This window comes from Helianthus annuus, chromosome 14, assembly GCF_002127325.2.
Source record: "Helianthus annuus cultivar XRQ/B chromosome 14, HanXRQr2.0-SUNRISE, whole genome shotgun sequence".
NCBI lineage: Eukaryota > Viridiplantae > Streptophyta > Magnoliopsida > Asterales > Asteraceae > Helianthus > Helianthus annuus.
The window spans coordinates 136,941,621-136,959,115 of NC_035446.2; the positions used below are offsets into that span (position 1 = coordinate 136,941,621).

General features: G+C 35.6%; 1 protein-coding gene across 1 annotated transcript; it reads left to right on the plus strand.

Moving 5' to 3' along the window:
* Positions 1 to 3,051: 3,051 nt before the first annotated feature.
* Positions 3,052 to 7,213, plus strand: LOC110903872 (very-long-chain 3-oxoacyl-CoA reductase). The gene is made up of 5 exons (XM_022149670.2): positions 3,052 to 3,283; positions 3,355 to 3,623; positions 3,845 to 3,938; positions 4,223 to 4,334; positions 6,830 to 7,213. The coding sequence occupies exons 1-5, from the start codon at positions 3,145 to 3,147 to the stop codon at positions 6,999 to 7,001; spliced, it is 786 nt and encodes a 261-aa protein (XP_022005362.1). The 5' UTR covers positions 3,052 to 3,144; the 3' UTR covers positions 7,002 to 7,213.
* The last annotated feature ends 10,282 nt before the right edge of the window (positions 7,214 to 17,495 follow it).

Genomic DNA, 17,495 nt, shown 5'->3' on the forward strand with positions numbered 1-17,495 from the left:
TTGTGGTGGTGGTGGTGGTGATGTGTCGGCTGTGGTGGTGGTGGTGATGGTGGTGATGGTGGTGGGTCGGCTGTGGTGGTGGTGGTGGTGGGTCGGCTGTGGTGGTGTTTTGTTTTTTTTTTTACAATATATTTTCGAATGCCAAGTCTAATGCTAAATTGTATTTTTGATTAACAGGATATCGAAAGTCGGTGTTTTGACGGTGGTGGTAGCGTAATAGTTATAGAGAAACTACGTTCGTATTTCAGATTCATGAACTAGAACGCCGATCTACGTTCGTATTTGACAATTAAAGAAATAATAATAATTCATAAATAAAAAACTTTGTTATGATATATACAATTCATTTTATAAAAAAATTGACATTTAATAATACTTATAAAAAATTGGCATTTTATAATATACACAATTCATTTCATAAAAATATGAAGTTTTTAATACTAATAATAATACTTAATAAAAAAAACATATGCACATTTTTTAATTAAAAATATACACAATTCATTTCATAAAAATATAAAGTTTTTATAATACTAACACAATATTTTATAACAACATTTTATAAAAAAAAATTAATTTTCTTAATATTTCACAACTTCCCCATACAAATACTCTATCAAAATAAAATTACTTACACCCCAATCATTGGTAATCATTGGCTCACACCCAATGATTGACATTAATTAGATGGTAGGGGGTGTGTAAATACTTTTCAAACGTATTGGGCAATGAGGGGCATATGGTGGGGCCAGTTTGAAGCGTATTGGGCAATGAGGGTCATTTAGGGTTAGGGGTGTGTAGATACTTTTGGGGGGTGTGTGGATACCTCCACCGTTACAAATTGAGGCCGATGTAAAAACCGACCAAACTGGGACGCAACCAAACCGGTTTCATACCGGAACCGGTTTAATTTGGACCACTCGAAGTCAAAACTAATACCAAACTAGTTTGGGTTAAAAAAAAAAAAAAAAAAAAAAACCGTTTTGCTCACCTCAGTGATAGTACTTTTCATTCTATGTTTAATTGGTACAAAAATTGGTAATCCTTTTGGGCCAAATGGCCAATGTGGTTAAGTTCATGTAAAACTGGTCCAATTGTCGTAGTACCGACATGAGTTTTTATTTATTAAGATACTATATTACTAGGTTAGTTCCCCGTGTGTTACACAGGTTGAACAATCTAAACTATATAATAAATATTTCTTGTAAATGCAAAAGATGAATACGTTTACATACCAAATTGATATAAATGAGTTAATATATTTGAGTGTGTTCCCTTTTCGTCAAACGAAATTTAAAATTTATGGTTAGATAATTTATTAAAGAGTAAATTGGCATTTTAGTCTCTGAGTTTTTGTCCAAATTGTCATTTTAGTCCAAATAGTTTTTTTTTTCTCCTCTGGGTCCCTGACTTTTCCTTTTGCTTGCCATTTTGATCACATTGTCTAACTTAGTCTAAAAACCAGGTTATAATTAGGGGTATTTTTGGCATTAAATTATTATGAGTTTATAAATTATGTTGTAAACTACCCCTGGTTATCACTACACAATAGTTATGCCAAAAATACCCCTGGTTATAACCAGATTTTTAGACTGAGTTAGTCGATGTGATCAAAATGGCAAGAAAATGGAAAAGTCAGGGATCCAGATGAGAAAAAAAAAACTATTTGGACTAAAATGACAATTTGGACCAAATCTCAGGGACTAAAATGGCAATTTACTCTTTATTAAAAAAATATGTTTCGTTAATAAAAATTATGAATTTTTTTCTAGAAGAGATTAAATTAAAATTAAACTAAATAATAATTATCTATAAGAGATTAAACAAAATAATATTTAATATGAGAGTTATCAATAATTAATTAAAAGATATTAATTAAACTAAATAATAATTATCCATAAGATATGGCCTAATATGATGACAAGTGTCCCAAAATTGATTTCTTTTATTATATAGTATAGATGTTTTATTTCATGTAAAACTGGTCCAAACCGACATGAGTTTTTATTTATTAAGAATAATTTTTATGTTTTATATATAACTTTCAGGTTAATAAAAGTTTTAGAAAATATATATTAGTAGCTACTTCAGTAATATATTATGTGATTATGGCTATTCTCGTTGTTTTCTATATTTTTTCTATAAATACAATATAATGTAAGTCGGGCGTTAAGGCTGGTATAACGGGTCAATCCGATCTGTTAAGACACGAACACGATAAGAGACGAATCCGAAACATGTAAACACGAACACGACACGAAATCTTATCGTGTCAGATTTTCGAAACACGAACATGAACCTATTAATAAACAGGTTACACGAAACGACCTGTTAAGACACGAAAAAATACCAACGTATCATACGACCTGTTTAAGACACGAACACGATCTATTTAAGACGCGAACACGACCGAATTGGGGAAGCTGTGAACCGAATTAGGAATGGTGGTGTTTGTGAGAGAGATTTAAAAATAAAGGTTTGGATTATGGAAGAAGAACCGCATGTGTTTGTGTATAATTCATCTCAGGTCCCACGACTTATGACCCCATGTCCACACCCACAAATAAATTTATTTAATTTTTAATTATTAACATGTACTTAACGGGTCTTAACGGGTTTTAACCTGTTTACTGTTTAGACACAAAACATGTTAAGGTCTTATCATGTTGACCTGTTTTAGACACGAAACCTGTTAAGGTTAAACACGAAACATGATATCTTCGTGTAGATTCGTGTCATATTATCGTATTCGTGTTAGAATTGTCAGCCCTAAAGTCGGTTCGTCCGTGGCCTGATGACATTAGTAAATTTCTCACTACCAAACGGTGAGCTTTCAAAAACTTATTGTAAGCATATTTAAGCGTTTAATAGGTGTCGTAGAATTAGGGTGTGTGTCGGGTCTTTAAATCCTTTTCCATTAATTTGTTAATAAATCTTCGAGTTGCAGTGAGTCGGACAAGCAACCGAGTCAACAATACAGAGGTAGGGTAGACCAAACACTTGCTAGTTGGCATGGCTGCATTTAAGGCTTATTCTTACTATCATTCTACATTCAACATCCACAAGGCACCTCAAACCTTTTATTAATAACCTCCTCATCCACCTACTTCAATTTTCTTGCTTGCTTACTTACTTTCATACCTAATGATTCGTAATGTCACAAGCTCCACCTCTTCCAGAGGCATCGCTGCCATTGTGGGGGTCGGTCCCAATCTCGGTCGATCCATCGCTCGCAAGTTCGCTCTCGAAGGATATACCGTCGCCATCCTTGCCAGAGACCTTGGTATGTATATGTAATATTAGCACTCTTATATCTCCTTATGAATATTAATATTTGACATGAGCCATTTGTAGGTAGATTATCAAGATTTGCGGACGAAATAGCGAGGGAAACGAAGGTGCAGGTGTACGCTATTCCTATCGATTGCTCGGAAGCACAGAGCGTACGAGATGCATTCGAAGGAGTTCTGTCATTAGGTTTTGTGGAGGTTTTGGTTTACAATGCTTACCAACCTATTCCATGGCAGTACGGCGGTCCTTCCAGTTTCACTGACATTCGTCATGATTCATTTCAAAAGTCCCTCGCCGTATCTTCTGTAGGTGCTTTCCACTGCGCTCAGCAGGTACAAACGTACACAGTAAAATTTCACTTGTAGCAAGATATTGGTAGAGTCTGAAAAAGTTATGTAGCGTAGGGTGGGACAAACCTTTCTCTATCCCGAAAGATAAAGAGATTTAAAAAATTATACAAACATTTTCTTAGTTTAGAAAAAGGGTTGCAACACTAGAAGTTTTGAATTGATTACATATTTTTCCCGTATATTTACTTCCACTAACGATGTAGGTGTTGCCGGGAATGGTAGAAAGAGGAAGAGGGACCATATTATTCACCGGATGTGCGGCTTCTTTATCCGGTGTTGCCGGATTTTCTGAATTATGTGCGCAACCTTGAATCTCTTATACTTCTAATATTCTAGTTTCAAAACATAAAACTAAGATTGATTGGCACGTGTGTCATGCGATATTGGTTGTACATGATGAATATTTCAATTCGTCAAAGATTTTATATCCAATGATGGGAAAGTTTCAACTATCAAATTATGATGTTTTTGTATAATCCTAGAAACTTTTAATGCTTGAAATTTTGTTGTGACTTGATAGTTGTAATTATTGAAATTTCAACTATCTTGTTTTGTGTTAACCTTTAAATGTTGATAATTAGGTTGTGGCAAGTTCGCATTAAGAGGATTATCTCAATGTCTGGCTAAAGAGTTTCATCCGCTCGGAGTACACATAGCACACGTCATTATTGATGGCATAATTGGGGCATCAAGGTACTTTATAAATTATTTTAGGATTATACAAGAAAACAATCATTGAATTATGATGCTCTTTAAAAAGTTCTCCTTATCTTTGATCTTAGATTCTTCTTCATGATTGCATGTGATCATTTATTGTGGTAGTCAACTTTATCCATCCACTCATTCATTGTCAAATACGCGTTATCTTTCCTACTTTATTAGTATGAGCATCTATTGATAAGAGTTGAGCACATTTATCATTTGATTCAAGTATGATTCCTTCTTGACCTTTTCTTTTAGCATATCATCATCATCATCATCATCATCATCATCATCATCATCATCATCATCATCATCATCATCATCATAAATCCCACCGATACCAAACCAAAGGTAGGGTCTGAGGAGGGTAAGATGTAGACAACCTTACCTCTACCCCGTAGAAATAGAGAGACTGCTTCCAGTGAGACCCCCCGGCTCGATAGTAGTTTTGTATCAAGCCTTGGACATAAGACACATAACACTCAGCAATCGGGACAAAGACCGATTAGTGCATGTACCCTTTTGTCTTTCAGCTATCAACGCCACTACATGATGCATGATTAACATTGCTCAGCTTTTAATGTTATTTTCACAAAATTAGTAAAATAACGTTAAAATTAGTGTCATTTCACTTTTGTCCCCCGATGACCCACACATATATACATCATATGCGCATACCGCAAACGGGCGTATTCATTTAGCATATGCATTGCTTAACGAAAATAGGGCATTACTAGTGGTGTGTATGGTTAGTTAGGTTATAGACTAAAATCGAATCTATGACTGATGTTTCAATTTTAGATTTTCATAGCTGATGTTTTGATTAATGCAAAAGATGACTTTGTGAACCATCGATTAGCCATTTGAATTTGAACGTGGGTAGATTAAAAAGCTAATTTCAATAGGTATATTTAATTATACTTATGATCAAATAAAATATTACCATTTTTTTATTTAAAAAAAATAGTAAACGAAAATTAATACTACCTCCGTCCCACTAAAAGTGTCATATTTTGAATTTTCAAAGTCTTTATTTATAAACTTTGACTTTAATTATATATTTTTGTGTTATATAAAACTTAATGAAAATTAACCCAATAAAAACACTTGTAAAACACACTCAAATCATATAACTTTCATCAAGTATTATCTAACACAAACAAAATTATTTAAGGTCAAAGTTTATAAATAAAGACTTTGAAAATTTAAAATAGGACACTTTTAGTGGGACAAAGGGAGTATGTTATTAGAGCATTCACATCCATACCATCAAATTCTATGTGTGGAGTTTTTATAATATAAAGAGTATAAAAAGAGGTTGTGAGTGGAGAAGAGAGAAAATGTTAATGTTCATCTGTATATTTGGAGGGACACTGTTAACCCCCTATAATTTTTTCATATATTTTGAAAGTGATCGTGAGTGGAAGAGAGAGAAAAGAGAGAGAAAAAGTAATGATAAAGGTATAAAAAATATTATTTAATTGAAAAGTAGAGAGAAAAATGAGTGTTTTTTAGAGAAAAATGCTCTTAGGGGGGAGGGGGTGGTTATCACTTGCAAAATTCCATCACTCAAAACATCCAATCAAGTTCCGCCATGTCATCAACCATTTTTCCATCACTCACAACCTTTTTTTATTGACAATGGTCATCACTCACAACACGCAACACGCAACAATAAACCCTCACACCCCCTCACATCCTTTCCTTCATCACGCGTGAATTTTATCACGCCAATAAACTTCCACCCGTGACGATAAAATTAGGCGGCGGTGGTTTGTTTCAAAGTTCCACGCGTTAAACTCCATCTATCACGCACAAAAAGGTTCCCACCCCCCGTACCCTTATGAAAACATATTACAAATAAACGAACATTACAGAATTGGCAACCAAACATATCATAAACGAACCATTGGTTTCTGAATACTGTTTGGTCTTTTATTTTATTTATTTTGTTATGGTTTGGTTACTTGTTAGTCACTCTAGATAGTAATTATCTAGAACTAGTATAGTCTTCTTAATAAGGGATTTTATTTATTTTGTTATGGTTTGGTTACTTGCAAGTCACCGGACCTAAAAATTTCAATAAAATCGGGGGGTCGAAAACGTATATACCCAAAAATTTCTATACGAAAACTACATACTCTTCACTACTAAGCGAAAAGTTTGGGGGGTCGGCCGCTCCCTCCCGCCCCTTAAAAGCTTCGCCGATGCCTACTATGAAGTTTAAGATATACAAATTATATTCCCAGCCTTTTGATTTAGAAAATTAATAAAACTCAAAACCCTTAAATTCTTGTTTCCAACATGAAATAAGAAAAGAACAAAAAAACCTAAAACCATAACTTTTTTATATATGCTCAACTTTACACACACATGCACATGCATTGAGACGTGTTTCTTTCTTGATCTTTCATTTGATTGCTAGAAAGTTATCTGTGTGATGAAGGTATAATGAGATAAATGATTGATGGGGTCTGGTTTTGCAGGGCATTGATGATGCCACAAAGATCGTTGGTTGGGGAACAACAAAGAGCAGTAGGGGACGGATCTTTGGACCCTGATTCGGTGGCTCAGACCTACTGGTATTTGCACATGCAGCCTCGGGCCGCTTGGACCCAAGAGATAGATATTCGCTCACCCAACCCCAGATTCGTCTAGAAAGTTTGATCATCTGTATATTACTGATTTTTTGTTTCATAGTTTGATTGTGTATGTGTGAAAAATGTATAACGTCAAGGCTGGTATACTTTGGAGGCAACCTGCATTTTGCCTTCAAAACCTTGAAATAATGTTTGAGATTCGAAATTATTTAATATTGTTGTACAATTTAAATGCGAAGTATATTTAAGGTTGATGGTTGCTTGATGATATGTTTGTGATCTCAAACCATTAAAGATGTAATAACTACAAATTGTTAGTTTCACTATCTTGGGCTCAAAGGAGATCTTTGATGTGATTACAAATATTATGTCTTATTCATGAATTCGATATTTTCAGTATAGATACATGCCTCCTATGTTCATTTTGTCGATATTTTCAGTATAGATACATGCCTCCTATGTTCATTTTGTGCACACCAAAAATCACCATTTTGTTGCCCAGAATCTTGATGAATACAATGAACCTTGATGAATAAACAAACAAACCAACTTGATTTTTCAATGATTGTGAATACATAACCCATTGGAATTGATACACCCCATTGAAAACACATAACCCTATATATAGTAAACGAACCAACACCATCTAAACGACACAGCCCTTTGGAATCGACACACCCCATTGAATCGTGATGTCTCCCTTGTTTGGTGCTTGTTCTGATCTACGTGATCATCTGATGTGTCGCATCCCTATTTATGTGTTAGGTTTCTAATCTGTCACAAGCAATCCATAGATAATTACATAGTTACATATTGCACTAAAAATACTTTAACCTATTTACACAAACGACCCAACTAAGTTTGACCCGCATGGATTAAGGAATTATAATGCAATACATTCTACTTGAGAAGAGTATAGGCAATGTTGAATCAGAGATGTTGGAACCCAACACAAACCCGGATCCCGGACTCAAGTTGTTGCATAACTTATGCAACTCTTTTATAAATAGGAAGTTCAAGAGAATTGATGACAAGGGTACATTAAACCTAGACCGGGTAAATATACTACTTCCATATCTTGCTATACAAGTAAATCCAAACCTATGCAAACACTTAAAAATTAGGATACAAACAAGTAAATTCTATCCCGATCTAGCTTGGACTCTGACTTGATACTTACTCAATTAAACAAACTTGAGGCGTAAGATTCGGCTCAACAACGTCCAACTGCATCCCAGTGTTGACTCAACTCTAGCCGCATCCCAACAGCATCTCGTACCTTTCCATGCTTCAACACACATGTAGGACTTCGAATCGGACCAAGTTGCGGCTCAAGACAATAGGTCGCGTCTTGCAACTTCAGCTTGAATGTTGAATTTCAACAAGCAATCCACCACAAGTGAAGTTACAATCACATTTTGTTAACTCTCGTAGCACAAAGGTTTAATCATTGTACATGAGAGAGAGAAAATGAGTTATGTTAAACGTATCTCTCATCCTATGGTCTTTATTGAATGTACCATTTCCCCTAAAAAATTAGTCACATAACTTCTCTCTGCTTTTTTTTTCTCATAGGTGGTGTTGTAAGCATACAGAAGGGGTACATTTAACCTCATCCTAAATTTATTTTAAAAGAACTGTGACAATCTCAGTCTTTAATTGTCATTACCATAGTATAAATTTATAACATGTTGGTGCTTTATTGAGTTGTACTCTAAGGTTAGGGAGTTTTTAAAAAAAAATTGAGTTTTCACTTTTAATACAAATGTTTTCATTCTTTTGCATTTTAACATCTTTGGTTTTATTTTTTTACTTTTAATACAAATTTTTCAGCTTTTGCAATTTAACCCCAACATATTTTTATTTTTAACTTTGATCCCCGTATTTTTCATTTTTTGCAAATTTTTCTTTTTACGTTTCGTTTTAATTTTGGGAGTGAACACGTTGTAACGTGCGTGTGGGTTTCAACATGTTGGTGCTTTATTGAGTTGTATTCTAAGGTTAGGGAGTTTTTAAAAAAAATTGAGTTTTCACTTTTAATACAAATGTTTTCATTCTTTTGCATTTTAACATCTTTGGTTTTATTTTTTTACTTTTAATACAAATTTTTCAGCTTTTGCAATTTAACCCCAACATATTTTTATTTTTAACTTTGATCCCCGTATTTTTCATCTTTTGCAAATTTTTCTTTTTACGTTTCGTTTTAATTTTGGGAGTGAACACGTTGTAACGTGCGTGTGGGTTTCAACATTTTTTCGTCTACTTTTTCCCGTTTGACAGTACTGTCACAACGCAACTATTTTTCCCTGTTTGACAGGTTCGTCGCAATGCGCTTTAGTGAGTTGTACTCTAAGGTTAGGGAGTTTTCCAAAAAAAAATTTGAGTTTTCACTTTTAATCCAAATGTTTTCATTTTTGCATTTTAACATCTTTGGGTTTTTTTTTTTTTTTTTTACTTTTAACACAAATTTTTCTATCTTTTGCAATTTAACCTCAACATTTATTTTCAACTTTGATCCCGTATTTTCAACTTTTGCAAATATTTTAGTTTTACGTTTCGTTCGAATTTTGCGAGTGAACACGCCGCAACGTGCGTGTGGGTTTCAACATTTTTTTGTCTATTTCTTCCCGTTTGACAGGACTGTCACAACGCGTCTATTTTTCCTTGTTTGACAGGTTGGTCGCAATGTGCGTGGTCTTAGATCGACTTAGTTATTCTTTTCTATTTTTACGTTTTAGTCTAATTTCTTCGCATTATCATGCCGCAACGCGTATGCGTGATTCAACGATTTTACATATACTTTTCGTTCGGTGTTATTCTTTTCCTTTTGTTTATTTTGTTTTAAGGAGTTTTTTCGGTGTTGTTGGTCGCTGATAGCTGTGTAGCATTAGTGCTACTTGACACGGTTTTTGCCCCTGCCGCAACGCGGGGGCACTTAATACTAGTTTCTCTAATATTTTAAATAAGGTATTATGTCAAAACAGAGAAATATGTGGTTTTGTAGTTTTACCTAACCGTAGACGTTTTGTGTTATTTCGTATAATTTTGTAATTTTAGGTAGTTATACATCAAATACATATTTCGAGTTAAGAATGTGATATTTGTGTCTTCATGATAAAACGCACACGGTGTGCGCATTTGTCAACCCGTAAATACAATCCCTTAATGTGACTGATGATATATATGAGGAGAAGGATCATTACATAACACATACTAAAAAAATAACTAAATTAAAAAAAAAACGATTTAGTCTTTTTATGTGCATAAAAAACTATCTTTGTTCATATATGCTTTTAACTTTTTTTGTTTTACACATTCCATTGTTGAGCTTTCAAATTAGGTTAGGTATTCTAGCACAGCCCCTCTTCTATATAGGAGTGAAAAGAAAAACCAATAATTAAATCACAGGTTAAGATATAATATGAATATTGTTCGGGTAAGAAGGTTAGGAAACAACCATATCTATTAGATTTAAAATAAATGGTTAAAACTAAATGGGTGAAATTGAAAAAAAAAAAAAAAAAAAAAGGAGGCACGTGGGTTAGTTTAGGGTATTCTAGTTCATCCAAGGCAATAGTTTCTCTCCCCTCCAATTTCTCCGTTTTTTTAAAACGGAAATAATCAAATCGGAACCAACATAATAGTTTCCATTGTTATAGATAACTAGTTCCTTTACCCGCCACGTGTTGCGGCGGCGCCGTACGCGAAATGATAACGTATAAACTACAATCGACCAGACTCGTTTCCTAACTAAATGTACGTCAAAACGTATGATAGCTAAAATTTATACAGTCGAATCAATACGTATTACATTTGACCCGGTTTGTTTTCAAACAAAATTTACGTCAAAACGTAGTTCAACTCAAAACGTACATAAAAAAGTATTTAATAATTGACCCAACTCGTTTTCAAACAAAAGTTACGTTAAAGTGTCGACGAACTCAGATTTATACCGACACGTCCATAAAAATAAAAACGTAAGAAATTAGTTTTATGGTAAGCTCGAAACTTTAGAAACTTAAGGGGGGTTAAAGTGATAGTTACAAAGTTAGAGGGTTACCTATGACATTATCGTAAAGTATGGGTAGAATGGGTTACATTTGAAAAGTCTGAAGGTTAAAAAGAAGCTAGAACGTAGAGTAAATTGTTGTTTGATCCCTGTGGTGTATAGCAAATTGCTATATTTTACAAATATGAAAAGAATTAAAAAAACGCACACCCCACATTTTGATTTATTGCGATTTCAGTCAGTGGCGCCATAAATTTTTTCCAGTTGGTTCACTATAGGACCGAACTTTGAAAATTTCTGGTCGATTTTACAGTTCGGGTCGGCTAAGGTTCATCACATAATAAATATACGATATAATAATTAAAAAACATGGTCATTAGACTCCTATATATACATGTATGGTCTTTATACATAGTAAAAAAACTTTAATTCATAAACATAATAATGGAATAAAACCATTCCATTCCATTAATACTTTACGAATTTTAGCCAAACAAAAACACCCTAAAAGCTATTGTCAATCTTTAAAAAAAGCTATTGTCAATCTTTAAATCAAATAAAACAGAGATTGTTCGTGTAGATGAATGTCTCTTTGTGTGTAATCTTGTTTTGGCTTGGCTTAGTCTCTGGATAAACTTTGCTTTTTGGGTGTAGAATGATTTTAGCTGTTGTTGGTTAAAAAAATAAAAATTAAACAGTGATATATGATGCTAAACTCATAAATTGGCTGTTGTTGGTTAAAAAAAATAAAAATAAAATAGAGATAATATGATGCTCGACTCATAATGGGGTTTGTTTGAGTGTAGTACAAGAAAGGGCATCAAGGAACATCTAAGACCATGGAGTATGGTGGGGCTTGGGTTGGGCATTGGTTGACACATGGAATGGGGTGGCAGACATGGGTAAACCCACATTCAACACGGTATGGTGGGGCGGGGTTTGGGGGGCGTGGGTTTGGTGGGCTTCGTGGGCTGACCCGCTGGGCTGACCCAATATTATTTAAAAAACAAATTTAATTTTTTTAATATTTTTAAATAAAGAAAATTACAAAAAAAAAAAAAATTCCTAACTTTTATATTTGTTTTTTATCTCTTCTCTCAACGCCAAGAGTAGTTCTAACTCGTCACCCTGTAGGTGATCAATCGGCTGGGATAGAATTTTCAAATCATCCCGTCTTTGTTTCAGGGCATCTCTAGCTTCTTTGCTCCTTCGTATTTCGGCCCTTTGTTGTTGGAATACATTGAATGTATCCAACTTGCATGAAATGTCATCCAACTGGTCGCTGTATATTCCCCTACGCGAGCCAGAACTCCCAGCTGAAGGCGATGCCGTATCAGATCTAGATTTTTGAGCACGCCTTCTTGAGGCATTTCTTCCATGCTCAGGCCGGTTTGGGCTTGGCGAATCATCCAAAAGGTCCTCAAACTCTTGATCTCATGCATCAGATTGGGCTTGGGACGAGGCCCTTGACCTTTTACTAGACGAGTTAGTTTCGCTACCAGTGGAGATAGTCGCCCACTTTGGATGGAATTTACAAATCTCCCAACAATGCATGAAACGGAAGTCGGTGTTCATATTTGAATGCATTTACTGCATTTGTCTAAACGTCGGCTTCGGTTTCACCACTTTTAGGGTTTTGCTTTGCTTTATTTAAAAAACCACTAAATTTTGTAAGTTGGGTGCTTATCTCGCTCCACTTTGAGGATAAGCTATCGTTTTCACGATAAGTCCCCCTACCCATTTCTTCATGGAATAGTCTACTAACCGATTCCCACAGGGCGGTTCGATGTTGCGAATTTCCTATTTTAATAAAAAAAATATTAATATATTACAAAGTTATATAAAAAATAACCATTCCATTAATATAAACAAAGGTTAAGTACCTAAAGTTGAATGTTGAGATTGTTCACACCAAACCCTCGCCAATGCAACTTATTCAGCATAGACCCGTTTTTGTTGTTTTCGTTTGGCAGTTTCAACTACTTTATCCTCCTCGGTTTTTTTCTTATGACTTCTCTTTTTGATGGGTTTCGATGCGGAATGACCATCATTGGGTGGTTGAGTTTCGGGAACGGTTTCGTTTTGTGAAAGGTCGATGGAGGTTGGTGAAAGGTTGATGGGCGATTGTGTAAATGGGGTAGGTATTGAATCATCGGAGTGTGGGAAGTTAGTAAATACACGATTCCCAAGAAGCGATGCATAACTCGCTTCATGGGGCATAGAAGAGTGTATGAAAAATGGACGAGGAATTGGACGATTGGGTGGTAGGCTAGGATTAGTTTCTTGGAATGCATACGGGTTGGTCGGGTCATAAGCACGGTTATAAGGATGCATTTTTCGTATTGTAGAAGGAGAATTTGAAGATGTATAGAAGATGTGGTTGAATGTGATAAAAAATGGAAGTAAAATGTGAGTTTTATAGTGAAAAAATGGAAGAAAAAATTAAATTTTTTTTAATATAGCCGTTGGCCAACGGCTATTTTCTTTTGGCCATTCACAAACCGCCATGTCACCTTGCTCCCCGCCCCACGCCCGGCTTGAAACCCAAGCCCCAAGGGGCCACGCCGCAACCTAAGCCCACCCGGGGTGGTGCCTTGGGCGTTTTCTGTAACAACTCTCACTAAAATTAATCCTTAGTATGATAATTATCCAATAAGGAAACCCTAATTGAGACACCCAAGTGATTCTGCATAAACCCTAAAATTTCCAGAACAATCGGAATCAGGATCAGGGCCCCTAAAACTCAGGGGGGGGGTAAACCCTAGTTGACGATTATCTAAAATAACTCGTTGTCAAAATTTTACATTTTAATTCTGTCAAGTCAGCAAGGCTAGTCCCAGAACCCAGCTACCCTATAATAGGTTGTGTCCTTTACGGACCGTAAGGGATAAGGCTTACGGTCCGTAAGCGGGGTCAAAATTCGGGTATAAATAGTAGACATTGGCAATTGAATTTTGGCACAAAAACGACGTAAAAACTCACTGTATACGCTGAGTTATAGCAGAAGTAGTCCACAACACACACAATTCACGAATCGCTGCCGCAATCAGGGTAATAACTCGATCGCTATTACGATTCAACGTCCGATCGATTGTAACTATCCAATGATTGTTTGAGTGCTGCTCAAATTGAGTTTATACTTTGTTATTCATAGTGATTTCGACTTGAATGTTTGAGTGTTGTCCGAACTCGGACTATACTCTGTCATTCGTTGTAAATCCACTGAATTGTTAAAGTATTGCACTTGTAAATCGTTGTGAAGGTTTAATCTCGTGAATTATCGTAACTGCTGTATTAGTTACTAACCCGGTTGTGTGTGCATTGTTACTTAAATTAGGTTAATCAAGGCTAATCAGTAGGCTTATACTCTGCTCGTTAAATCTGCAATGTGAGTCATTCTCTTTTTATCAACTGTTTTACAATACTCTAAATTATTTTCAAAGTTATAATTACAGTGATTAAGTTTATGTAATCACCAAATTACAGGCGGTATGTGGGGTATTGTGCACATTAATACTGTTTTATCACTTTAGGTGGGCGAACCTAATTAGTGATATTCGTCACCATTGGGGCAGCCAATGGGGGAGCAAAGAAAAAGTGCCGTGAAGCACTACAAGCTTAGAAAAGTGGCTCAATGTAAATAAATAAAGAAACATGTTTTGAGAAATAAAGATTTCCCAGTGAAATTACCTTATTGTAAATTATGGGATTTATCCCTACGTTATGAAAACGGGCAGTTTTAATATCAAAAGATCCTTCTTAAAAAGACTTCCGCTGTCGCCTAAATTTAATACCACCGGATTTCCTGCCTCACGACTCTGGACCGGGTCAAACCGGGGCCGAGGGCCGTGACAGGAAAAAGGTGGTATCAGAGCCACTGATTTAAGCTTACTATTGATTTTAGCCTATTGAGAAATACTTAGGAATTCTAATTGCCATTATGTGAATGTATGTTTTATTAACTGATTAATTGTTAAGTTACAGTATGGGTAAACAAAAGCTTTCTGCTATCTACCACGAATTAGATACTGCACCCAAAGAAAAAGGAATCTCTTCCTCAAAACACCCAGCAGATCTGGAAGAAGGAATTTTTGTCCGTAAAGCACAATATGAAAATCCTGTTACCCCAGAGAAAAGAAATTCGATTATTAGGAAAAGTCAGAAACCTCAACTCAAGAAAGTGAGGTTCAATCCAGAAATCCAGGACTTAGGCAATAGTCCACCTTGGGAAGACAAATTAGATGAAAAATAGGCAAATCTTTATATGCTAGCTACCGTAGTAGAAAATGCAAACCTCTAAACTACTAATAAACCTGGTCTAGTAGAAAATTACTACCCAGTAAATAAATAAATAAATCCTAGTGTGTTCTCTTTCCTGTTGTCCTCTATACAAATTAGTAACTTTAAAGTTTATTTGTAAAACTTTGTTCCAAAGTTTTAACTTAGCATTTTTGTGCATTTTGCATATATGCTATACAGCATGAATGAGATATCGGAAGCATTTCAAAATCTCAACCTCTACCCAGTACCAATTGAAGTCTCCCACGACTTTACTGGTTATATTGCTGACATAGAGGAACCTCTGGAATTCCAAGCTCCACCGCAAGAAAAAGCAAAACCTAAAAAGAGAAGAAGATATGTAGGATGGAGGAAAGTGCGCAGGAGAAAGCCAACCACTAGGAAACTCACCAAAGTAGAAAATCCTATAGACAAAGGAAAAGGAATCGAAACCGGAGAGAGTTCTAAGCCAGCAGAGATAGAAATCAGGGAAAATTCTAAACAAAAAGGAATAGAAATTGGAGAGAGCTCTAGACAACCTGAAGAAATCACATTTCAAGACGAAATAGACCGTCTACTGGAAAATTGTGATGTCATTAGCCCTATCAACAATAATCTATACCCTTACCCGGCCGAAATCCAACTTCCCGTAAATCTGGAACCAGCTATTCCAAACCCACTAATCCACACTCGACCTTTAGGCCAAATGGAAGAATGGTGGACGAATGACTGGCAATTCCAAAACATGATTAATAGTCCTTATTTCTTCCTCCCACAGTTTGATCCAGAACCTATCCCCAATCCTCCAATGATCAACGAAAACTTAGCCGAACTTCGTCAGTTCGGTGAAGAGCTGATAGGTACAGGGAATAGGATCCGGGAAATGGGGGAACAAATCTCCTGGAAATACGACGAAAGGGAGCGTCGCTACTAAACTGCCAGTTAACCAAAGAATAGTGGGGTTGGGAAGAATGTATGTATAATAACAGTAGTACAAAAATATAACTCTGTAAAATGGGAAATAAAACATTGTAAGATAAACAGTGTGTATGGATGCCTATATAATCTATAAAACAAAATAGAAGTCGAAACATCGACAATTTCGGCTATATATATGTGTGTTGTGAAAAAGATTTATGTGATTACTTGCCATTGTTTTATTTACAATCATTTGATACTAATAGTTATATATCTATAATAATTATCAGATGGAAAACGCTAGTAATGAACCAGTTAATGAAGAGAATCAATCTGAGCAAAATCAGGAAAACCAATATATGACTAGACAAGATATTGAAAATATCATCACTCAAGGGATAGCTAATGCTATTCCTGCAATCATGGCTGCTGCTCAGAAACCTGTTGAACCGCAACAAATCATTCATAGTAAACGTACCCAGGAAGACAATTTTGGTCATAGTGTAAATGGAGGCGGCAATCATGACAATAATAATCCACGACAGGCCCCACTTCCTAAGAAAATGAAAGCTGCAACGCCTGGTTGCACTTACAAAGAATTCCTTGCCTATAAACCAGCAGAATTTGCAGGTAATGAAGGGGCAACTGCAACACTGCGTTGGTTAGAGAAAACCGAAGCAGTAATTGCAATAAGTAAGTGTGCTGAAGAAGATCAGGTCATGTATGCTTCAAATTTGTTCAAAGAAGGGGCGCTAGAGTGGTGGAACACTGTATTACAAGCAAATGGAAGAAGGATGGCTTATTCTATGAACTAGGAAGAATTTAAGAATCTTGTAGAAAGAAAATTCTGTCCCGAATATGAAAAGGAACAAATGGCGAATAAGTTCCTAAGCCATCGTATGGTAGGTGTAGAGTGTCGCGGTTATACTTTGACATTCTTTGAATATGCTAGAGTGGTACCAACCCTGGCTTCGCCAGAACCGGTACTCATTTCTCGCTATATTTGGGGACTAATTAGTGAAATCCGTAACATCGTTAAGGCTGCGAGACCTCGTACTATTGACGATGCTGTGGAATTAGCTAATACCCTAACGGATGAACTGGTGCGCACAAGAGAGGAAGATCGAAAGAAGGATTTGGCTCAAAAGATTACCCAAGGGTTTCGTATGGATACTACAAAGAAAAGAGGAACAGGGCAATCCTCAAATCCTCCTTTTTGCAGAAATTGTAGGAAGAAACACTTTGGAAGGTGCAATGTGACCTGTAATTTTTGCAAATCTGTGGGACATAGCGAAGAAAATTGCAAAAAGAAAACCATAGTCTGCTATAACTGTGGAGAAACAGGAC

Coding starts and splice junctions, on each gene's coding strand:
- LOC110903872 (XM_022149670.2), top strand. CDS start 3,145: ATGATTCGTAATGTCACAAGCTCCACCTCTTCCAGAGGCATCGCTGCC. Junction 3,624..3,844: donor CTTTCCACTGCGCTCAGCAG/GTACAAACGTAC, acceptor CTAACGATGTAG/GTGTTGCCGGGAATGGTAGA. Junction 4,335..6,829: donor GGCATAATTGGGGCATCAAG/GTACTTTATAAA, acceptor CTGGTTTTGCAG/GGCATTGATGATGCCACAAA.